Source organism: Phlebotomus papatasi, chromosome 2 (genome assembly GCF_024763615.1).
Source record: "Phlebotomus papatasi isolate M1 chromosome 2, Ppap_2.1, whole genome shotgun sequence".
Classification (NCBI taxonomy): domain Eukaryota; kingdom Metazoa; phylum Arthropoda; class Insecta; order Diptera; family Psychodidae; genus Phlebotomus; species Phlebotomus papatasi.
Window position 1 is genome coordinate 73293792 of NC_077223.1, and position 25048 is coordinate 73318839.

Consider the following 25048-nt stretch of genomic DNA (forward strand, 5'->3'; position numbering starts at 1 on the left):
TTACAAAATATTTTTCTCTGTGTAAACATAATTTTAGGCGTCGACACGATTAAATAATAGTTATCAGACAACATTTTTAGGTAAATTTTGGTTTAGGACTGAATAATGGCAAATGACCAATTGCATTTTTTAAAACCACTAAAAGTAATTGTTATCTAGGATTTCAAAACCTTCAGGAACTGGATTAAAGTTCTAATCTAAAACCATATTATGGTGCCATTTCTGAATAGGGCGGAGCCACTTTTACACTTGGGAAGTTTAGATTACGTAAAAATTAAACTAGTTCGATTAATGCGAGCAAGATACCGCAGAAAAACACTGTCAAATAATTAAAAACTCGAGAAAATTAACTTTAATTAATCGTTATTCTGAAGGGTCATTCAGCTAGATGAATTTTTGGGCGGGGCATAATTGCCTCCGACACATCTTTTAGATCAGGAAAATTTCATGAAAGCGAATTTTACATCTCTTTGTTTCTTAAAAGCTTTGGATATGTCTATCCTATTCTTCCGCACTCTTCTTCTTCTTTTGAACATCACACTAAATTAAATTTAGTTCAGTCCAATTTCGACACCGAAAGAGAGGGATAGATTTATGCAAATCTTTTGAGAGAGAAAGGGACGCGAATTTTGATTTCATGAATTTATGTCGACCTAAAAGGTGTGCCCGAGGCTTAAAATTCCATTTTCATGCAAATTTCATCAAGGTTATTGCAAATAATCCAAGGAAAAGTGAAATGTTCCTCAATGAATATGATCGGTTCGAGCCCGTTCTCTGATTGGCTGAAGTTTTGAATACTTTCAAACCCTAGCCAATTACCGAGCGCGATGGAAATAATTTTTTATGTGTTTGAATATTTCGGTCTACAATGGATGTTGCTTTTCATTTTCTCGTAATTTTTGTTGGCCTTATCTTCTGTTGTAAAGACTCCGATGCATTGTAGAGTACCCCATTATTTCATAACCTAACCATCCGAATGTACCGTAATCCTAATAAATAGCAATAGAAAAATTTTAGAGCTTACTGAGGTGGCTAAAAAGGAATATATAATAAAAAACGAGAAAAATACATAAAACATTTTACAAGTGTAAAAAAAATCATCTACAATTTTCGATCTTCGTTGTTAAGAGTCGTTGATTGTTTTTTTTTTCTTCATGTTTCAGTAATAATTTCATGTTTAACAATATAAATCATGCTTTTAACAAAACTTTATCATTCTTAATGTTTTACCATTTTTTACAATGCGCGAAGAAATCTTTTGAAATATAAACTTGTTTTTTTCTTTTTGTTCAATGTGATTCAAGCAACAAATTGGCACAGCCTTATAAGATATTTTTTCCTTGTAAAATTCTTTCAAGTTACAATTTCTTGTTCTATACAATTTTTAATTAATTTGATTTTAGGGCACAAATTTTCTACACATAATATAGAAAGTCAAAAAAAAGGCAAACATTTTCTCTTTCCTAAGTGAAAGAAATAATGCGCTACAAAATACTTTACACAATTTTACCAACACTTTCTTAATTTTTTGTTCTTTATAAACTTTATGCTTGAAAATTACTTGATTTTCCTCTATACATTTTGTTAGTTAAATTCCTTTACTGTTCAAATTCCTGCATTTTCTCGCTCGACAAAACACAATAATTGCTTTTTTTCCGTGTCAAAATGTACGACATTGGGAGATAAATAGCATGAAAAGGGGGAGCGTAAAAAATCTCTGAGAGGGAGGGGGGGGCAAGGGGGTGAAGAAGTCGATGATGAAGTTTAATTATATAGTCTACACTTCGTCGGGCGCCAATTTGAGTGTCTCAATTGGTGCGTCCAAGTCTGAAGTCCCTCGGATTTGGGATCCAGCATCGACATGACTAGATCCATTCTCATTCTCTGTTTTCGCCTTACTTGGCGCCTCCAGGGCACGAATCCGATTCTCATGCTTAACAATCACCGCCTTCAGTTTTCGGATCTCATCCTTGTTCTTGCGGATCTCATCGAGCACCTCCTTCAGTTCTTGTTCCTGCGAATATGAAAGCGTTTTGTTGGAAAAATTTCTAAAACTATAGAACTTGCATCTGTTTTGCATATACAGATGCACAGCATAAATGGTATGAGATAGCCACCCGTGGTTTTCGACGACCCCTCATTAATTCACATTTAGATAAAAGTCGCAACATATTGAGCAGTATTTTGGTAAAAATTGTCAGTAGAAAGGAAATTTGACCGGTAGGTATGTAAATCAAAAGGAAATAGTTAAGTTTGATGTGAAAATATTGTTGCCAAAGAGAAAATTAAGAAATTATGAATCGTATTGGCATTGCCGGTTTGATGAGAAGGAATTTCTAAATAGTTTTTAGTTTTACTGGGTAAAATGGATTTTTTTACTGATCAAAATTGAACCTTTTACTGACCAATTTGTTTTGTTGTTTATTTCGAAATTCCATGTAAGAATAGAATCAATCCCAAAATGGGTGGGATTAAAATGCCCATGTATTGGGTTTGCTTTTAAGGAATTTTGGGATTGATTTTGTAAAATTGAAGATTTGTTTTATTTTCTGATAGAGATTGGATTTCCCATATTGAATTACAGGACTGATTTTTAGTTTATTTCGGAATCCCATAAGAATAGAATCAATCCCAAGATGTGTGAGATTGACTTGATTATGTGATGAGAATCCTTTTTTAAAAACTTCGGGATTGATTTTGTCAAATTGAAGATTTCTTTTTATCTGATAGCGATGGGATTGCCCATATTGAATTACAGAATTGATTTTTAGTTTATTTCGGAGTCCCATAAGAATAGAATCAATCCCAAGATGTGTGGGATTGATTTGATTATGTGATGAGATTTCTTTTTTAAAAACTTCGGGATTGATTTTGTCAAATTGAAGATTTGTTTTCTTTTCCGATAGAGATTGGATTGCCCATATTGAATTACAGGATTGATTTTTAGTTTATTTCGGAATCCCATAAGAATAGAATCAATCCCAAGATGTGTGGGATTGATTTGATTATGTGATGAGACTCCTTTTTTAAAAGTTTCGGGATTGATTTTGTCAAATTGAAGATTTGTTTTCTTTTCTGATAGAGATTGGATTACCCATATTGAATTATAAGACTGATTTTAGTTTATTTCGGAGTCCCATAAGAATAGAATCAATCCCAAGATGTGTGGGATTAATTTGATTATGTGATAAGATTACTTTTTTTTTTAAAAATTTCGGGATTGATTTTGTCAAATTGAAGATTTGTTTTCTTTTCCGATAGAGATTGGATTGCCCATATTGAATTACAGGATTGATTTTTAGTTTATTTCGGAATCCCATAAGAATAGAATTTATTTTATCCTTTGCGGAAACCTTTGATCTTTAGAGAATTTACACTGAGTGAGAGAAATCCGAGAAATTCAAAAAACATTCTGGAAATGTTAATTTTTCCCTGCAATATTAATCCGAAATCGGTGTAAATATTACCCTTTTTAGGTGTATTATGGGTTAAAGTTAACCTTTTTTCATGTTGATTTTACCCTCAAAAGGTGTAAAATTAACATTAAAAATGTTGATATATTTTGAAAAAAAAGTTAATTGTAGCCTCTTCTTTTCTCAGTGTAGAAATTGACTTTCTTTTACTGATTGATACACTGAGAAAAAAGGGGGTGCGATTAACTTTTTTTCCTCGTAACTTTACCACTTTTTAGGTGTAAAAATATATCAACATTTTTTATGTTAATTTTGCACCTTTTTAAGGGTAAAATTAACGTGGAAAAGGGTTAATTTAATCACTAATACACCTAAAAAGGGTAATATTTACACCGATTTTGGATCAATAATGCAGGGTAAAATTAACATTACCGGAATGTTATTTTAAATTTTTCGGATTTCTCTCAGTGTATGCGATGCGCGGATGGCTACTCTGAAAAAAATGTTTTGTCACATTAACAAGACAAGTTTGTAAAAAGGATGTTCTTCCATAGAGAATATGGAAAAGTTTTGTCAAATCGGTGGCCAACTGCATCTTGTTAAAAGTTTGTCAAAGGAATGTTTTTCCATACAAAATACAAAAAAAAGTTTTGTCAAATTAGTAAATAATATCCTTTTGACAAAATTTCAACAAAATCCATTTGTTCGTTTAACAAGAGATTTTTTTTCAGAGTATATGGAATTGTGGGATTGATTTACCTCACTTTGAGCTTAAACTTGAGCATTTTTTGAAATTGATTCGTAATTCCGTTCTATTTAGATATCGAGATCGCGATACTTTTAGAATAATCCATTATTGTGGGATTTTTTTTATTACAATATGTGGGATTACTTGGTTTTCAAGATATTATGAGATTGAATTTAAACATTTCTTGGGATTCATTTGAAGTTTCCAGCGGATTTTTAAAAAGATGATCTTACTAAATCAGTAAAATTTTACAAGATTTTGGGATTGATTTGGGATTAAAGTGGGATTAATTTCACCTTATTTGAGCTTAAATTTAAACTTTTTTTTGGGATCAATTCGTGACTCCGCTCCCTCTAGATATCGGGATCGTCAAAAAAGAGCTTAAACATATTAAACTTATTCGATTTTAAAATATTCTCGCGTTACTTATAGTTTATTAAATTGTGGGATTGCTTTTCATAACATATGGCTGACTTTAAAAATCTTTTGGGATTTATTCAAAGTGTCTTTTAGACGAACTTTTAAAAAGATGATCCTAATAAATAAGTCAAAATGATAAGACAACTTTAGGCAGTCTTACGGCGTTATCACACTTGCACATTAAAATTTTAATGTGATTCACATTAATTGTCGCTTGTATGCATCCAAATATGTTATTTGTGTCTTTGAGTCACTTAATATTTGGGATTTTTCTATTTATTGATAAAGAAGTGGACTTGGCCTGCAAAAATAAGTTTAAATTTACCTAAAGCATAAATATTTTTCACATTAAAAAATTAAAGAGAAAATCGCATTAATTTTTCGCATTAATGCTATAAATCAATTTATATCAAATTTGGCGGGCCAAGTCTACCTTTTTATCAACAAATAGATCAAATTTTGAATATAAAATGATTCAAACACAGAAATTACACATTTGGACTCTCACCAGCGACGATTAATGCGAATCATGTTAAAATTTTAATGTGCAAGTGTGATAACACAGTTAGGGTATTCTAGAAATATTTTTTAAAGCATTGTGCGACCACATTCGATCATGAAATTTTTGGGATTGATTTTACACCATTTAAGGAAACCTATAATCAATTGCTTTCTTCTAAAGCAATTAATTCTGCAATTTGAAGTGTGGTTTGGAGTAAATGTCTTTAATTTTGTTTCTTGATATGATCTAAAGGCCGCTAAAAAGTAGGAGAATTTTCTTTAAAAAAAATTGCCTTTTTAAAGAAAATTCGCCCTATCCTTGGAAGCAGAAACGTCAGAATTTTTGACGAAAATTGCTTCTATCTAGTAGACACCATAATGGAAAATGAAATTACTTACCGATACTCCGGAAGTCTGTTGAATGACAACATTGTTGTTGGCGGCATTCGAGGCAGAGGAATTGGCATTTTGTGCAGCACCTGCCGCTCCTTTGGGGCCTCTCGGTGGTATCTTGTCGAGTACATTGGACTTCTTTGTCACGGTGAGCTGCTTCGCTTGCGATGGCGAAATATAGCCGCCCTGTACAAGAAGATTTCGATCCTATTTGAGACACAGATCGTCTATTCTTTTTGGGGATATATTGGGAAGAGGGAAACCGGCAGGAAATGTGCCAGTTGAAGGGTGTCTCGCTTTTTCAAAGACACGGTTTTTCGAGTGGATTGAACTTTTGAATAACAAAATTTTCAAAATTAAATAACGTTTTTTTTTTTAATTTGATTGCAAAATTACACGCGCAATGAAGTTTCTTCAGAGTGAATAAAGTATGATTATCTTACAAAATGATCTACAACTACCAGGCACCGAATAGTGGAATCAATTAAAGTGAAATTTATAGATTCGACCTTTAACATGCGGGTCTTGAAAACTACAATGCGCGCAATTTACTTTCTAAGTAGCTTCAATAGACAATTTCTTCACTTAATTAGCTACTCTCACTCATGAGGAATCCAATTAATTTGCCCATATTAAATTTCAACACCAATCTTTGTCAATAAAGCCCCTAAGATTAATAAACCCTTCAAATTATTCTCTATACCAAATGGGTTAAAAAATAAATAAATCTACTTAAGCCAATAAATGGGTAAGATGCCAATTGTATTATAGAAGAAAATCAAAAGAGAGCTTAGAAAGGTTATTCAGAAAATTTGCATCAACTTCCAAATAACCAAGAATTATTTTTAAAATTACAAAATTATTTGTGAGATCCAAAAATTAAAAGAAAAAAAGACTACCACCAGTTTTCCGTGCAATTGAATCACCCAACACCAAACACACTCCCACCGGAAGGTTAAATGTTCAAAAGGACTCACCTTGAGCGACACTAAAACAGGATCAGCATCCTTTCCGGCTTGCCATTCTTCTGCGGTCGTCCCTGGCTCGTCGGAGATGGTGTCAGGATAGAGATCCTCCTGAAATAGTTCAGACATCCTTGGCACCGTCATACTGATAATCTGACAGTATCCGTTGTTGTTGAGTCGATAGAATTTGGCAATTTCATTGATATTCACGTCACACCCGCGCTTCGGCATCATCCCGATGCCACGTTGAGGATCTTGCGTCTGGTATGTGTTGATGTAGTGCACAAATGGTGGTTCCGGGGTGATCTACGACAACAAAATATTTAAAGATTCCAAATCAGGACTTATTCTTATCCCACTCACCTCAAAGTATCTGATGACAGAATCTCCTTTGCCGCACAGAAAGACGAGATTTGTGTCAGGATCGTACAGTGGGAACATCACACCGTTTGATGTGTCCAAGTCCACTAGGACAATTGGCTCCTCGAGAGCGTCCGGCGCCCGCAAGGAGTATTGCCTTTCCGATCCTTTGTTGAAACTAAGAAAGAATAAACACAGAATTAAACATTAAAAGAAAATTTTTGATTTTCGGGGAGTGAGAGGCAGTTCACGTAGCTTAATTTTTGATTTCAGAGCTTAAAACTTCTTAGGGTAAACCCGTCTTCAGACTAGAGGTTTAGCCCAGTTCCCGTAGGTCTCAAAATCCTGAATAGCGTGCAATTTAATTGTTTTTTGAGAGCCTAATAGGCTATTTATCTTTAATAATTCAATCCTAAGTTAAATCTTCCCAAAAAATCATGATTGATAAAAAAATAGAGCAGTTAAACCATTTGGCTAAGCCTTAGGTCTGAAACCCGTATAAGTGTGCCAAATTCCGGCCAGCTTGCAATTTCGGCCACCTTTTTTATTCCTCGAATTTCCATGAACTTTTAGATTTTACGTACTCTAGAGATTATACAAATCAATAGAATAACAAAAAATGTAGCTTCGACAAACGAGATGACGTGAAAAAGGCATTGGAAGAATTCCTGAAGGGCAAGGAACTATGAGAATGAAGGTGACCGAAATAGGGCACTAAAGCTATGTCTATATTTTTATTCATTTTAAAATGTATTAAGAATGATTTTAGAGTAAATAAAGACGGTAAACTGTTTACAAGGTTCCAAGCAACACTCTTTCAGAAGAAAGAATAAAAAAAATCAATTTGTATTTAAAATATTACATTTCAAACTTGAGACTTTGCCGCTTGCATGCAACTATGCCGAAATTTGGCACACTTACCACAGATCTGTTTCGAACCCACGAGATAGATCTCTCCCGTAAATCATCTTGTCACTTAATTCTTGAGTGTGTACCGGTGTACAACCGATTAAATTGATAAGAAAAACATTCCAAAATTAAAAATTGTTTAAAAAATTCGCATTGAGAAAAATCTTAACGAAAAATTTAAAAAAAAATTTACGAAAAAGATATAGGGTAAAATGGGGTAATTTAGAACCATTTACAATTTGGGACACTTGAGATTTTCTCAGTGTTTTAGAGAATCAAAAGGAAGAAATCTGTTCCTTTTCTTCTTAGGCTAAATGTTCATAATTTTGTCCAGTCTGCTTATAAGCATCGATGTTCCGAGTTTGAAGTGCGATATTTTCAATCCCAATTGACGTTTTTGCTACTCTCTTTTCAGAAGGGTTGTTTAGAAACTTGACAAGCTATTTATCGTCTTATTTTTACTAAAATTAGTTTTAATACGTTTAAAAATGAATTGATATGTAGAGGTGAATTTGACTCTTATTTTGGACGACTTGGTTATTAATTTGGACAACTTGGCTGTAAATTTGGACAGCTAATCCGCCTCAATAGGATGCCCATTGTTCTTCATTTCATGAACCAATCTTAGCAAGTACTCTTCCTGTTTATGTAAGGGAACTGTAGAATGTCACAAGAAGCCCGGAAACTTTCCATATTATTCATTAAAGTGAGTTGACTTCGGTAATCCAAGTACGTGCGGATTCGCTCATTCCCTGGCCTTTCCGGGAGCCTTTCAAGGCATTTCTCGCTACATCTCTTTCGTAGAGATGATGCTCCTTTGTTTCTCCAGGCATTTGTCCAACCTAGTCATCACAAAAGCTAAAACTTCACGAAATTTCGTGAGAAAAACACCTGTCGAAAATAAGAGCCATCACCTCACTGGTAAATGTCTTAAAAAATTTCCCATTTTTCACACGAAAAATCTAATTCAGAAGGAAAATCTCACTTCAGGTCAAGTGTACAAATCACCACTAACGTGAATCAACACAATATTCAATGAATATTCAATAATATCACTCAAAAGAAAACAAAAAAACGAAGAAACATTGTTAGTACTTCACCAAAACTAAATAAGGCTGAAGTAAATACGAAGTTCTGTCATATTTCTCGTAAGCAATTGCTCACACTGAATTTTCAACAAAGCAATTTCAACTCAAATCATATTCAAAATTTAACGTATTTAGTGTTAAAATCTTCCAAAAAGAACAAATATTTAGATAGAATTCATTATTCACCAAATATTGGAATAAAAATCCATCATTTTAATCAATTTATTTTTAGTGTCCAATTTTATCCTCAAAGTGTCCAAAATAAGAAACTGTTAAGGGTTAAGAAAACAGCAACAATTCAGGATTTTCAAACGGCTCAATGTCGAAATCAGTCTACCACATCATCGTAAGGTATTCTATAGGAAAATTTTGGTTAAAAAGGTCTTCAGATAAGTCCTGATTGAGTTATAAATAGATTTTGAATAACAGGGTTACTTGAGAGAACAAACATGTTGACGCGGTTAACTTAGGATTTCTGTTAGGAGATGAATCAAACTAGTTCTTTGAACAAGGGATTTAAAAAAAAAATTGGATTCTTGGGAACATTTTATATAAGAAATTGCAATTTTCGATGTAACCTACACAACGTTTTGTCTTAAGTAAGAAAAAATAAAATCTTTCTTTCGAGGACTCTTCATTTTCTGACAGGAAATATTTGGTTGTCAGTTTATAGATGATCCTACTATGAATAACCTTGTCCATCGAAAAACAACTTCTTTTCAAAAAAGATCTCTGAATATTAGATCCCAGCCCCTAACCCGAAAGGTTAATTTTTTCCTAAAAATGTTTCAAAAATCAGATCCCAATGGCTCAATTTTTAAAATTTTTAATTAAAAATGTTAGAAAATATAGTGTCAATGTTGTACTTTTATATGTCTAAGGGTGTCTACACATTGTAAACAGTTTTCGTCAAAAATGGCTCTTTTGAAGGAAATAGTCTGCACTGTTGTAGGTACAAACGTCAAAATTCTGTCAAAAATACGATTTTTGACGAAAATTGCTCCCAATGTGTGGAGGCCTTAAGAGCTTAAAATAATATTACTATTTTTTTTATTTTTTAATAATATTTGAAAAATGCTTAGAGAAAACATGCTATTTTTTGTCTTTTTGACCCACGTAACCTCTTAACTTAAGTGAAATCAAATCTCACATACACTGCCTTGGTTTTCCTTTTTCCCGAGTGTTAAACTTTTAATTATAAAAACGGAAGAATGCTTTTCGTCTCAGCCTAAGTGGAATGAATTCTCAAATCTCCAATCCGTTATTTCAAACCGTCAGGCCTGTTATCCTGATGATATACTAACCAGAGCTAACGCTGGATAGCTCTGGATAGCTCCTGGGTTTTAGTCAGGATTACAACAGGGCATGAGAGAGAACGGGGGCACTATTCTTACACTGTCTTTTACATTTTTTTTGTAATATATGAAAGAGAAATTCCCAGCAAGACCCAAGACATAGAAGAAGATCCGAAAATCGTGCCAAATATTACAAAAAAAAAAATTGTAAAAGACAGTGTAAGAATAGTGCCCCCGTCCCCTCTCATGCCCTGTTGTAATCCTGATCAAAACCCTGAACGAGTCTCAGAGAAAAATTGCAAGACTTGATCATTGATGAAGGCTTGGAGACCGAGCCGAAAGCTCTGGAGATAGTTGATGTGTTTCCCTGAGTGATTGTCTCTTCCCGACGACTTCCGGATTTCCCTATTGTTGATTGTAATTAACGTCGGCTTATTCCCACATTGAACTGTCATGAGTTGCCTCGTAGCACACACCATAACCCTTTATTCTTGAAAAGTTGAACTAAAAAATATTGTAATAAAAGAGACTTAGAGACAATGGGGCGCCCCTCTAGTTCTTGAAATGCATCATGTCTTTATAATGCTCTTCTAGCTCTTAAAAAGCATTTTGCTTTTATATTTTTGCAAGATTTCGTGTTCAAATAAAAAGCGACACTTTTTAAATTCATTCAGAGGCTTTCTGGAGGCGCCAAATTTTTTGCAGGGCTTTCTTGGCGCCCCTATGGCTTTTAAAATGCATTTTGTCCTTATATTCTTTCAAGATTTCGAGTGAAAATAAAAAAAAAATACTTAAAAATTTTAAGTCAAGATTGTTCTGCAGACACGTAGAGCTCAAGCATAAGATGGTTCAGATTGTGCATAAAATTCGCACTTTTCATATTGTGCATAATAGCTGCATAGCTCAAGCATAAAACGGTTTACATTGTGTCGAAGATATGCACAGTTCAATTTCAAAATGTATAAGGTTGTGCTAAAATCCGGTACAGACTACGATTTTAAAGTGGTATATCATCAGGTTGAGATTTTTTCTTACTTTTAATTTGAAAGATAATTTTATTCTCTTTAAGACGATATATATAACTTAATTTTGAAACATAATTTCAATTTTTTTAAACAGCCTTTTGAGATTTTTCTTTTAAAAAAAATGTTAAAATATTACTCTCAAAAATACCATAATTCAAAATTTAGATTTTTACTCTTGATCAGTAACATCAAGTACTACATTCCTTGAAAAAGAGAGCTCCCACTTTTGTATATTTTATTAAAAATAATCAAAATTTTACAGCATTTTCAAAATTAAATGAAACCAGTTAAACTCAAAATTGAAAATTAATTTTTCAGGGAATTTAGTTGGTACTCCATAATACTTATGAACAATGCAAAAATCAAAATTTTTGAAACTTGCGTTTATTTTTTTAATTTTTAATATTATTTTATATAAAAAATCTTTTAATTTCCCAAAAATAAAACTTTTAATAGTATTTAACAGATGTAACAGAATAACTTTAGACAATCCGTAAAGGTTTTATAGTAAAAAATGTGTTTTTTATGATGCTTCTGCTTTCGATATATAACCCATGGTAAGGGCGCCTTTGTGATACAACTGCACGCCCCGTATACGTAGTTAGGTACGCCACTGCCATGAGGGTATGCTCAACGAACGACGATTGCAAGTATTATTTGAGATATGACAATTCTTATATGAATGCGACAAAAGTTTATCCAAGAGAATTTGTAAGAGTGTGATAATGTCATATGACAAATTTAAGAATTTTTATGTGGTAAATTCGTAAAAATTAATTGATAATCAAATTCATATCAGGAGCTTCATAGAGCTCCTTGAAATAGTTATTTACTGGCCTTTTTATTGATGTCCTGTCCCCAAATTTATCATGATAATTTGTTATAGGGGAAAGTGCTCTCCCTTCGAACGTTCATGCCTTCGAACGTTCATGCCTTCGAACAATGTGAATTTCATTTGTTTTTCGTAAGAGATTTACACTAAATTATCACGGAATTATCAACAATTGATGAAGCCAACTAATATTTAATAGAAATGTGTAAGTCCCTTACGAAAACTAAAAGAAAATTCGAAGGCATGAACGTTCGAAGAGAGAGTACTTTCCCCTATGACCGTTACAGAATTCCTCTGCTCATGCCACTTGTTGAGGAATGCACTAACGATGTATGCAACAAGGATTAGGTTTATTTCAATATTTGCTGTAAAATATCCATTAGAAGTTCTTAAATAAAGGTGTGAAAATCTACATAGATATTAGAAATCTTACTGAAACGTAATTTTAAGATTTTTTAATCTTGGTATTGAATAAACAAATATGAATAAATGCGTCATGAATTATGCTCTACAGCTCTACATTATTTTGAGTTCTGAAGCAATCGTTAAAAATCAATTTAAATATGTAAAAACAAAAATAGAATTGAGTGTTTAGAACCAATATAACTTTTAACAAATTGGTATTATTTGATATAGATTGTTTTCTATTTCTCTGTTTATTTTTGAGAGTTGAAATGATAATGAATCTCGGCGCCAGACAAAAATTACTTAAATGCAATTCATCAAATATTTCACTGATTATGTTGAACTCATAATCCTTGGGCTGTAATCAAGAAGATAACTTTATAGGTATTTCGGAATGTGCCCTTTAGTTTCTGTCTTCAGTGAATTATTCTTTAAATTTTACTTTTTCTATTGAAAATTTTCCATACATTCCCTCAAAGAAACAATTGACAAATTCTACGTTAATTCCCTATCCCTTATCAATACTAATCAACCCGTTTATCGAAGATATTCGTCGACCTTGTCTAATTTATTCGACAACAAAGAATCACCGATATATCTTGAACGCTTAACAGCTTTGCGCCTGTGTCAATGAACGTTATTGGGTTATCAAGCTTTGAAAATAAATATGTGTAGCACAAGAATATCTGCAGAGGATGTGATTCAGCAGGAAATGTTTCTGGCCTTATAAGGCACCGTCAAAATATTTGAGATTCATTTTGGCAATTCAAGGAAAAGTGAAGAGATAGTGGAATAAAATTGTTTTGAATCTATTAATAAAATCACTTAAAAAAATGTGAATTTTTAGAGAAAATCAACTGAGTCAATTGAATGATTTTTGTGTTGAGTCACTGTTGATGCATTTTCATGGCTCGGGAAGTAGACTTTCCCGCCAAAGTGTTAGGTCATTGTGAGGAAATAAAAAGCATTTTTTTTTTAATTGAATTTGTGTCAAGAGCAATTTCCAAGACTAATTTGATAATTTCATTTCTGCGATTATTAACTGATTCTATCTAAAGTATGACGCTTAGCCTTTTATAATCTTATCATTGTGAAATTAATCTTATCGAGTGGAAATTTCTCAGACATATTCTTCCATTCTGGATAGTTTATGATACTTTTTGTGTTGGTAGAAAAAAAAATTGAGTCAATATTCTCTGAAACGCAGATTTTCCCGAGACTTTGTCCCAAAAAGAGGCTAATGTAGTGATTGAAGACATCTTTCTCTGGCAGAATTTTTCCACCAGGACGTGTCTATATGAGTAAATTATACGATTCTTCTTCATCTGATGATTTCTCATAGGCTATTTTTGCTACATTTTCGCACACCGCGCACTGAAAACGCCTGGCGAGAATACCAAATTGCAAAATTCACGACAAATTTATTTTTCCACTCTTACGGCCCATTTCAATCCTTTTCTTCTCACCCAAAAGTGGCGTAATTTTCTCTATCGCACAAAAAAAGTTATAATACTGACGAAATGGGGGAAAGGAGGATTTGGAATTTTCCATAATGACTCACCCTGTGGTGAAAATGAGTCCATGTCGCAGGAAAATAGCTCTTGTTGCCTTGGAGCCATCATGGCAGGGAGCTTCACTCTCTACCTCTCCATTTCGTGGATTGATAATGCGGATCTTCTTATCCTTGCACGTTGTCACCAGCTTCGATCCATCCCAGTTCCAGCAGGCACTGTAGACAATGTCCGGGTGGCAACTGATGTGCACCAGTACCTCACCCGTGCCCACATTCCAGATTACCACCTGGTTGTCCGATCCAGCAGACAGAAGCACATTGAGGGCAGAGGGATGCCAAAGCACCAGACCAACGCGACGCTGATGATACAGCAAGTCCACCACGGGCTCCGTGAGTGTCCTCGACAAACCACCATCTGGGATTTGCCAGATCTGAAGAACACAAGCCGGCAATCATTAAATGTTTCGCGATGAAAATTGATACGGAGATGATTGAAAACCGAGCATTTCATTCAAAAGTGTTTCATGTTAATGAAAATTCTTCTACACAGAAAAAAATATTTTGTAAAATTGTTCGTAAATGTTTGTGAAATCCCACGGTAGACTTACGAAATGCTCGTTAATCGTATTTCCCACAAACAAGTTCGTAAAATTTTGTATATTTTTTACAAACATTGTTCGTAACATGATCATTTGACGAACATTTTTTGTACTTTTACAAACATTTGTTCGTAAATGTTCGTAAACACACAAAAAATGTTCGTTAAATTTTGTCATTTGTTCGTAAATTTTTGTTTGTCTGGCAAAAATTTACGAACAAATTTACGAATGAAAATATTACGAACATTTTTTTGTGTGTTTACGAACATTTACGAACAAATGCTTGTAAAAGTACAAAAAATGTTCGTCAAATGATCGTTTTATGAACAAGGTTTGTGAAAAAAGTACAAAATTTTACGAACTTGTTTGTGGGTTATATGATTCACGAGCATTTCATAAGTCTACCATAGGATTTCACAAACATTTACGAACAATTTTACAAAATATTTTTTTCTGTGTATAACAATATTTCAAGAATTTTAAGCCTCAATTGCGTTTTGAGTCATTCATTTTCCGAATTATCTAGTAAGATAAAGGCTGTTATATGGTTCAACTGTATTGAGATGACCGGTGGCAGCCAAAATCCCGAAAGCCAAAATCCCGAAAGCCAGAATCCCGAAAGCCAAAATCCCGAAAAGGCCAAAATCCCGAAAGCCAAAATCCCGAAAGCCAAAATCCCGAATTTTAAAAATCCTGAAATTGATGAAATTATGTGGAGGAAAATGTTTAGAATAATTTCCCAAGATACAGAAGATTTCCCTTTGCCTCCAGCAAGCGTGGGTACAATCGTGGGAGTAGCTGTGACACTTTTAAGAATTCGAGATTTTGGCTTTCGGGATTTTGGCCCATTCGGGATTTTGGCTTTCGGGATTTTGGCGTTCGGGATTTTGGCTTTCGGGATTTTGGCGTTCGGGATTTTGACCGGGACCTGAGATGACATACATTTCGATCTCTTAAAGTTTATCTGGAAATTTACTACGTATATAACCATCAAGGAACGATTAAAAGTACCACTCATGATTTACTCAAACCGTTATTTGACGATTTGCACAAGAAATCGTGCGATTTGGCGACCCTAGTGCCAAGGATATGTGCAATTTGAGCAAGGCTCCCTGACCTAGTATAGTGCAAAAATTTGCATCATTAATGATTTTTCCAATTTGTGCAATAATGAGATTTTTTTATAAAAAAACCACTTTATCTAACGATTGATGATATTGTGTAAAGAAAGAAATCTCCAATTCCTTTGCGAGAAACCCTATTATAAACAACTGTCTTTTGAACAAGAATTTGCGAAAATTTTCGCTTTTTAGCAAAAATTGGAGCAATTTACAATTTTTGGGTAATAATTTGCATTATAGAGTAAATTAAGCCAATTCAAAATCTACTCCAAATGGAAATTTTTCGCTACTCCAAATGGAAACGTCACTGTTTTCATGATAAATACAGTACTAAATTACTATATTTATATATTTTCTATACCACAGTTTCATTATTTGGTTCATTTTGCTCCAAATAAAGCGAAAATCCATCCATATTCACAAATTTTTATTTCTTAATTTCTGTGAAAAATTAAAAGTGTACCTTTTCACCATCGAATTTTTCATCGATCGACCATGTTTTCCAATGAAAAACACAATAAAGTGACTGTTGCTTATTCGTTTTGTTAACACTAAACCTACCAAGACCCGGTCAAATTGACCGGTTTAAAATTAATACATATTTAAACGGTACAATGGCACTATCAAACTTTATTAATTTCTTAAAATATGCATGTAATATATTTTTCAGTGTTTAGATTTTAATTTTTTGCTCTTTTCCAAGACAAAATTATTGAGCATCCTACCCTACCGCGGTTTGTCATTTGAACGAAAAACGACCAAAAACGGTTTGTAGGTTTAGTGTTAAACATTTATGTCATATTTCTGGATAATTTCAGTTAAATTAGGTGCTAACCTGTATTGTTAACGGTACGTGAAGTTTTCAAATGAAATAATTACCTATTTCAAGGGCCCATCAAGCCTAATAAAAAGTGAAAATATTTTTCACTTTTCCTTGTAAAAATTTTGCATCTATTGCACTGCGACTTAAACAAATTTTTTCGTAGTTCTTGTATTATTTCGGCGAGCATTTTGAAATATGTATTTTTAAATAGCTTTTAATGCACGATTTCGAAATATATTAAACTGATAAGTCAATTCTCTTTAGGAAAAAACTTGCCAATAGTCTTCAGTGCTTCTATGCAAAAATGTATGGAAAAATGAAATGTCGAGAGGCCCCTGCCTATTTCGTGAACAAAAAGGGTTTTTCTGAAGTGTCTGTAAATGCTTCAATAGGAAACCTCGTAAATATGATTTTTCTGGAGAGGTTTTCTTATTGTTTTAGATGGGAAAGGAGAAAAGACCAAGAATAAGAACAAATTCTGCGCTCAAGAGCAACTCAACAATGTTTTTGAAGACTTTCGTCGCGGTTTCACTTGCACTGTTTGTCTCCAATTAGAAACTTTCCCTTGTCTCCATTTGGATTAATTTGTTTCCAATAGAAGCATTTTACACTCGTGTATTTTTCTTGTATTTAAGAAGTTTTCACATTGTATTTTAAGAATTTCCACTATACAGTAACATTCTAGAAAAGTCAAGGAGCAAATTTATGTAATTCCCTTCAGAAAAAATATGAACTTAATGTGTTGAATCTTCTGTCAAAGTTAAAGCGTCTGAAAATGGTTTTGAATTAGGACATTTACCCTATGTGATTTTTGATCAAGGATTCGAGTGATTAGTGCCATAGTTATCTCCTAACAGAAAGAACAACTATCAATCTCTTCTTTCGTACAATAAAAGTGTAAAATAAATTCTAATTAACAGAATTTTCAACAATTATCTACCGGAGCTCTTCTAAATCTTATCTTAATCGTAGATGGACCTCAATATTATCACATGGATAGAGTCCGATAGAGTCACCGAATCCAATAGAGTCAACAGGCCTGGAAATAATTAGTTGACTCTATCGAGGTCCCACTGTACACTACAACGGTCCATTCCAATTCTTTTCTGATTTAATAAAAGGCCAATGTTTTAATAAATGGAGGGGTCAAAAATACCCGTTATATAAAAAAGTATGTCCCGCCTTAATGTGTCTGCCTGCACACTAGAAGCAATTTTCATCAAAAGTCGCCTTTTTTTAAATTCTGACGTTTCTGCCTACAAGGACAGGGGAAATTTTCTTTAAAAAGGCATTTTTAAAAAAAATTCTGCTAGTGTATAGAGGCCTTTATACAAAATGTTTAATAGGTAAACATTTTGAGGAAATTTGAGGCAACCTGCTATAAAAATTTATCGCAATTTTTAACCCTAATTCAGTTGTAGACAAAAGGAAATTAATTTATGCCACGCCCACTTAAAGGTCATGCTTTAGGTACCTACTGTTACACTATCGTGTCTGTCTACCGAAAATCTCATTATTTTTATCCTGTAAAATCGATGTACGTGCTCACCAAAAATTATGTTTTTGAAAAACTTTCCGAGATAACCTATTTTTTATATAGAAGTTTTTTGAGAGGCGTGGTCTATTTTTTTCACGAATAAATTTCTTCAAAGCCATCCTCAGATTGAAATTATTCATATAATGTTTTTTTTTTAATTTTATTATCTTATTTTTATGCAAATAAAATTATAAACTTTTTAATTGAAATGATTAAATGGGCGTTATATAATATTGTGTAAGGGAAAGTGCCCATGCTTTACACGGTCACAAGCTTTACAATGACTAAATTTTTCCTATGTTTCTGAATAAATACGACTCCGAAATATATTTTAAAAACAAGACACTTTCCCCTATAGTTTTTAAAATATAGAAGAGATGAGTCACATTTTTTTTGAAAAACATACAAAAAATTTAGTCATTGTAAAGCTTGGGACCGTGTATGCACTGGGAAAAAAACGGGGGTGCGATTAACTTTTTTTTCCTCATAACTTTAACACTTTTTATGTGTAAAAATATATCAACATTTTTTAATGTTAATTTTACACCCTTAAGGGTAAAATCAACATGAAAGAAGGGGAACTTTAACCCATAATACACCTAAAAAGGGTAATATTTACACCGATTTCGGATCAATACTGCAGGGTAAAATAAACATTTCCGGAATGTTATTTTAACTTTTACAGATTTCTCTCAGTGTGGGCACTTTTCCCTATAGGCGTGGCTTATATTGTTGTTTTTTATTATGATGTTTAATTTCTTGAACTCAATTAATAGTTAATAAACCAGAGAAATTTTTCATTGACTAAGAAAGAATTTCTAAAAATATTATCAACATATTGCTTTTTGCAACGAAAGTTGCGACTAATCCATTTCACCGCTGTGAAACCCAACTGCTAGGAGGTTGATGTGTGATCTTCCACTTGGGAGAGATTCTATAAATTCCCACGCAATCTTCCACGGTGTTTGACCCAAAATTGTCAGGGCGGGAAATGATGACGAATGAGCATTTTCCCAGCCATGACCTAAAACTGTTTCAAATTCTCGTCATTTTATATTTCTTTCTTCACACCCGTGGAGGCACAGTGGAAATTTTATTGAGGCATTCCACCTTCTGCCAGTGATTCAGACGTGCTTAGAAGTTCTTATCGATATTTTACAGACAAAGCAAATGTATTTAGTAATTTGCAATCTTACCTTTACGACACAGTCTTCGGAGCCAGATGCAATAACATTGTCATTGTGCGGACACCAGGCAATGTCCAGAACGGGTCCTTTGTGACCACCAACCAGAGGATGATCTGCATTGATGCGTCCCACCTGTGGAGAAAATGCCCAGAAAATGTTTAATATTGCATTGTGTGCATTTTAGGAGAACATGCACAATTTTTGGCACTGTTCCTTCTCCCTTTCCCGCAATCTCTCACAGATTTATACTGGGCACGAGTGTGAGACGTACTTTATTTTTAGCTTCCAAAATTCTAATTTAAATCCTCTTTGGACACGTGCCAAGAGTGCCGACAAATGTGAGAATTGTGCGAGAATATATCTACCCTTTCTGTGCCACGCAATTCACACACAATTTCATGCATCTCGCGCCCTGATACCAAAATCCGCGTGGAGGGATTCTCTCTTTGGCTTTTTATCCGATTAGACACTATTCTGAGTAAAAATACAGCTCATGTTCTCGGTGAAAAATCTCAACTAAATACAACCATTAATCACAATTATATCTCCATTTGTTGTAACTTGGGTTCATTTAAAGCTGGAAAATGCTTCTGTACAATTCTTAATCCTACTTGAAAGGAATTATATAGGAATGGGTTAAAGAAATTGAGTAATACTTTTGTTTGGAAATTTCAACTTTTATATTTAAAAGGTGAAGTGGGATTTGTGATAAATTTTGCTTACAAATTTAATAAGTACATCCGGAACAATTTTGGTTTTTTTTTTTAAATACAATTTGAATTCGATTACATAAACCTTCTGCGATTCAACTGGTGTGGAATGATAACTTTTTGATATTATCGAATCCATAGTATCGATAAATCTATATCTGTTAGATTAAGTGAATGATGACTTTTATAGCAATGTCATGCCATTTATTGTGACATTCTTAATAATATGTGACTGTTGATAAATATTTGCATTAGCTACAAAACGCACAGTTATCGTTTAAACTTTTCAGATTCGACAGTCGATACTATAGAAAAGAAGTTATCATGTCACCCCTGGGTTTTAATTTTTTTACAAATTGAAGGAACGTTTATTGTAGAGACAATTAGAGACAAGAAACCCTCTTAAAATGCATAAAACTTAACACTAACTGAGTTGTTTTTAATTTTAAATCTGATTATGAGAACGTTTTAAATTGGAAAAGTGAAAGTAATGAGGGTTCTAGGGATGTATTTACATAAATATTAGCCTTTAACGCCGGGTTCTTATTGCATTTTCTTTTTCAAAAAAATGGTACATTTTTGTTATCTTTTTTTAATCAAATGAGTTCTTAAAATTGACGTTCCGTTCTGGACGCGTTTTTTCCGGCTGTCATAAGAGTTAAAGCCGAGCAGTTAGAGATACAGGCTTAGGATCTTTGAAGAACCCCTACTAATTTAGAAATTAATTTCCCTTGATACGTAGTGGCCATAAAAGTGGCATAAGTTAACTTAATTTTATCAAGTGAATTTTTAGTTTTAGTATATAATGGTGAAAAATTCATTAACGGAGTAGCCTGAATTACAAGGTCAAAAGTGGTCTATATTTTTTATCATTTAAATCGATATATAAACTATATAAAAATATTCCACAAGAATTTCAGATGCTATTTCGAGTTATTTTCAAAGATACAAGGACGAAAGCAAAAAACGCCAAAAAGATTTGCAAGCGTTCGTGCGATTACCCAAAACTTTGAAGCGTATTTTTTCCACTTCCCATTTTAACAATTTATTGAAATTAGCGGGGAGGATTAAAAAAACTTATGGATCAAATAAAATAAATATAGGCTTATTCTCTTCAGAATTAAATTTTCTTCTAGTTGCACCTAAATTGTATTAGAAAAAAAATTGAATATCTTTTACAGCGTGTTAATGTCAATATTTTGTCTCAAAAAATGAACTTGAAAAAACCTAAAAAAAAGTCCCTATTTTACAATTTTCTCCGGTTTTTTTTTTATTTAACTATGAAATACATTTATGAAAATTGAAAATATTTTTGAATTTTATTTCTCATACAAGGATTACGAGGTGTAAATTTGCGGCCAGTAGGGAGTCATTTTGTGATTTTTTTTCGAAAAAAAAATTTAGGGGGAGGTGGGGCGACTTTGAATTGAGACACCTCTAAAATTGGTCTTTTTTCTCCTATGGAACTGGACATTATCATAATATAATTTTGCTCTACAAACAAAATGTGAAGCTGAATTATTGTATGATGATAAGGCATAGTTCTATTTTGACATGGGAGAAAAGAGTTCAATTTTGAAGTTTCCCCAATTCAAAGGTTCCTCACTCACCCCTAAGCATTTGAAATACGTATAAACATTCCGAAAATTTCATGAAGCTTGTTCTTTTCGTTTTCCTTCAAGAAACTGCTAAGTTTTGGATTTATAATTCAGTGTGCCACCTTAAAAAAAATTGGAAAATCGAGTGGTATGGAACATAATCTGAAGCTTCAGAACGGTCAAAGCCTTCCCCTCCTTCCCCTAATCGTTTTGAACCTGAGGATTTACAAGGAAAGCTCTCCAACTCGAAATCGAATTTGTTAATGAAACTTCGTAAAGTACACTCTCTCAAATTCGGGCATTTGGAATCGAAATGTCACCCGAATTAGAGATAAATTCGAACGACAAGCTTTTTAAATGCAACGATTTTTTTATTCATCTGCACATACATAATGAGTTTACACAGTTATATATATCGCAAATTGCATTTAAATCCCTTAATAATGCAAAATTACATCAAAACTAAGGCAAAGCATGCCAAATTTGAGCATATTTGATTCATTTGATAATCATAAGAAAACTTGAAAAATAACAACAAACTTTTTTCAAATGTAATGCCCAACGCACAATAACTTTTGTTTACTAAACATGTTTTTGACATTTCAATGAGAATGAGTGAGATCTAGATCTAGTCATCTCGCTCATTCTCATGGGAAATTTTGAAAACATGTTTACAAACAAAAGTTATTGTGCGCTAGACATAACTGCTGCCCGAATTAAAAAGTAGCCCAATCTTAAAAGAGCCGAATTAGCGAGAGTCTACTGTATTACCCCCTAATTCGGACCCAAGAAATTCTTACGTGATATTTCCAGAATTCAAAAAATTCTTGTCCTTTGATCAAGTGTGAGTCTAATTCATGATCACAGGAAAATATTTGTTTTTTTTATTAGAATGAACCTACTTTGAATAATCTCTTCCTCTAAAAGGTTAGTAATTTTCCTAAAAGTGTTTCGAAAATCAGATCCAATGGCTGAATTTATAAATTTTTTAAATGAAAATTTTAGAAAATAATAGTTCAAGTGTTGTACTTTTATATGCTTAAGAGCTTATTATATTAATATAATTATAATATTCTTTTACATAAATTTAAAGATACTGAAACGGCTTTCGGGACAGATTTAGTCAGTCTTTTGGGGAATGCTATAACAACCAATGTTTTTTTCTAACGAATGGATAATAGTTCTGTGAAAAAGTATTTTTGGAAATTAAATTGCTGAAACAGAATTTTTCAAAGTGTTTTCATCAATTTTGACCTAATTAGAACAATGACGTGAAAGATATTGAAAGACTTTTCTAGAGCAACTCAGGGATTTTAGATATTTGAATTCAATGGATAACTAATATAGAGAAACCCTTGTCAATTGTCCGAGACCCTTCGTGACACCCGAGGAATCTAAGAATTGCAGCGTGATGCGAGAGCACGAAAAACTCAAACATTGTACAGTAGACTCTCTCTCAATTGGGCATTTGGGGCAAAATGTCATCCGGTTTATCGATAGATTTGTGCGTCAAAGCCTTTGTAAATTCCACAAAAAGCGCTCTATTATAAAGAATCATGATGAAATAGAAAGAACTACAGCAAATTTGAGCAAATTAGCTGCATAATTAAACGTGAAAATTGTCAACAAAATTTTTAGCCCGATTGAAAAAAGCCGATTGAGCGAGAGTCTACTGTATCACGAAACCCAAGAAACCTAAAAACTGCATCGCGAATCCCGGGAAACTAAAAACCTCGTATTAATAAAAATGGGAATATAAGTTACCCCTTATTTGTACTATACAGTACCATACGGTTAATATCCTAGTGCTACTTAATATAATGCATTAAAAAAACATTAGAGATTTTATCATTTTTCATAAATTTTCCACGAAGTAAAAGTTTCATTTGCTGGCTAAATGTACCCGGTCTCCCCTAGTAATGAAACATTAAAAAGGTTATCTGACTTTTAAAAATGTGATTAGAATCAATTATCTGGTTTTACTTTTCCTAAATTCACGATATATTTCAAAATTAAAATTATTTCAAAATCGCAGAAGGAGTGGAATTTTCTAAAAAATCAGTTTCACGAAATTATAAGATTTCTAACCTAATCAATCATTCGTCGTTGAATTTCCGAAATTTTTCCGCAATTTTGCAAAAACGATTTTGGAGAACAAAAGAAATGAGGAAAAAGAAAGGTTAGATACTCACTTTGTTATGGGGCAGAACAATAAATGCTCCACCGCCGGCAGATTCGACAATGATGGCGAGAAATTTTGTGTTGACTGCACAAAAAGTGGAGTCCCAGCTGCTTTTGGATACGCGGATGTTATCATAGCATTGCTCACGCTTGAGGGCTTGGCCATAGACGTGCCGGAACTTTGAACTCCGGACTACTCTGAAGGACATACTGGGGCGTCTGTTGAGATTTCGCAGGAAGCACTCACGGTGATCACGCTTGGATCTGCAGCGAGAGTGGATGCATTAGGCATGAAGCTGGAGTGGCGGTCGGTCTGTGGTGAAAGTGGCGAGAAGTCGCCTCGAAGCTGTCTCAGCCAAGAAGTGTGGGCGTTTTGAGAGCCACCAGAGATAAGAATGCGTGAAGATTATCGCGTTCAAAGTCGCTTATTATTATCACTGACGCTCTCTCCACTCTTCTTTGTCCCTCAAAAGCCTCCCCCGGACGCATTCAGGGACTCTAATTGAGATAACATCGGAAAGTCGGACACACCTTAAATGGTCACAATTTTCCGGCGTCTCGAGTTTCCCTCAAACTGATTATATTCCGCAGGAGAAAATCCGCGCGGCATTTTGTGATGGGAAAGTCCCACATTCATGCTCGATTTTGCATGTAAATCTTCTGTGATAATTAGTCTCGCTGAATTGCAGTCGAGAGGCCCCAAAATATCATGAGATATTCTACATTTCACCGCCCACAGAGATTTTATTTTAAGGTGAATATTAAACAATCAAAACATAACCTATTTTCGCGCAATTTTTTTTAATACTTGGGGGTAAACTCTACCACCCCAAGTAACACCCTAAACACCCTACCCAACCCCAAGTATCCTATGTACACAGAATTCCATCAAATGCCAAACTTTCTCACAGATAAATACACAAAGTATTTCGGTGAAATAATCTCAACACGTCATTTACCTTTTCCTCTCACACCACTCTCAATTTCACTCAAAAGATTAATCGCTTTTTGCAAATGCACCACACGACACAATTGTCACGGAGAAAGGCACTTCACGTTGGACACTCTAATTGGACATCTAAGCCACAAACACATGCAATTTTGGATTTTAATCCTTTAGAAAACTTAATTTATTAAATCGAACCAAATATGGGCTGTGCAGCCATGGAGTTTGTATCGTCTTGTCAGACTTGTCACGTCCACCCCACAGCTTCTTCTTAAAATAACCTAGTGCCATCTCTCGGGACACCCGAGTAGCAGGCGACTCAGCGACGCAATCCGTTATGTCGTTAAATTTGAATTACAACGACCAACGGTTTTACAAATTATATATGAAATAAGCCCAAGAAGCATTTTCTTATTTGCACTGCCTGCCTAGAAAAATGTCCAAGTGACACGTTGTAGAATAATATCTTAATCTTCATT

The 25048-nt window shown here is 33.6% G+C and overlaps 1 protein-coding gene across 4 annotated transcripts; it reads right to left on the reverse strand.

Moving 5' to 3' along the window:
- Positions 1 to 1024: 1024 nt before the first annotated feature.
- Positions 1025 to 24852, reverse strand: LOC129804331 (coronin-6). Of its 4 annotated transcripts, none has more exons than XM_055851542.1 (8): positions 24583 to 24852; positions 23635 to 23887; positions 19144 to 19266; positions 13916 to 14298; positions 6804 to 6978; positions 6453 to 6746; positions 5482 to 5661; positions 1025 to 2014 (listed from the first exon to the last, which is right to left on the reverse strand). In XM_055851542.1, exons 2-8 carry the CDS (start codon positions 23830 to 23832, stop codon positions 1778 to 1780), a joined length of 1590 nt encoding a protein of 529 aa, XP_055707517.1. In that variant the 5' UTR covers positions 23833 to 23887; positions 24583 to 24852; the 3' UTR covers positions 1025 to 1777. The 4 variants fall into 4 exon arrangements, with proteins under 4 accessions (XP_055707517.1, XP_055707514.1, XP_055707515.1 ...); XM_055851539.1 differs by having other exon boundaries at positions 5482 to 5682; XM_055851540.1 differs by having other exon boundaries at positions 23635 to 23969; positions 24583 to 24833.
- Positions 24853 to 25048: the final 196 nt, after the last annotated feature.

What these genes read in the sequence shown, in the direction of transcription:
- LOC129804331 (XM_055851539.1), bottom strand. Translation starts at nt 23,832, where the DNA reads ATGTCCTTCAGAGTAGTCCGGAGTTCAAAGTTCCGGCACGTCTATGGC. An exon ending in TTGTTCTGCCCCATAACAAA is followed by an intron (nt 19,267 to 23,634) that starts GTGAGTATCTAA and finishes TTTTCTCCACAG; the next exon opens with GTGGGACGCATCAATGCAGA. An exon ending in CCGAAGACTGTGTCGTAAAG is followed by an intron (nt 14,299 to 19,143) that starts GTAAGATTGCAA and finishes TGTGTTCTTCAG; the next exon opens with ATCTGGCAAATCCCAGATGG.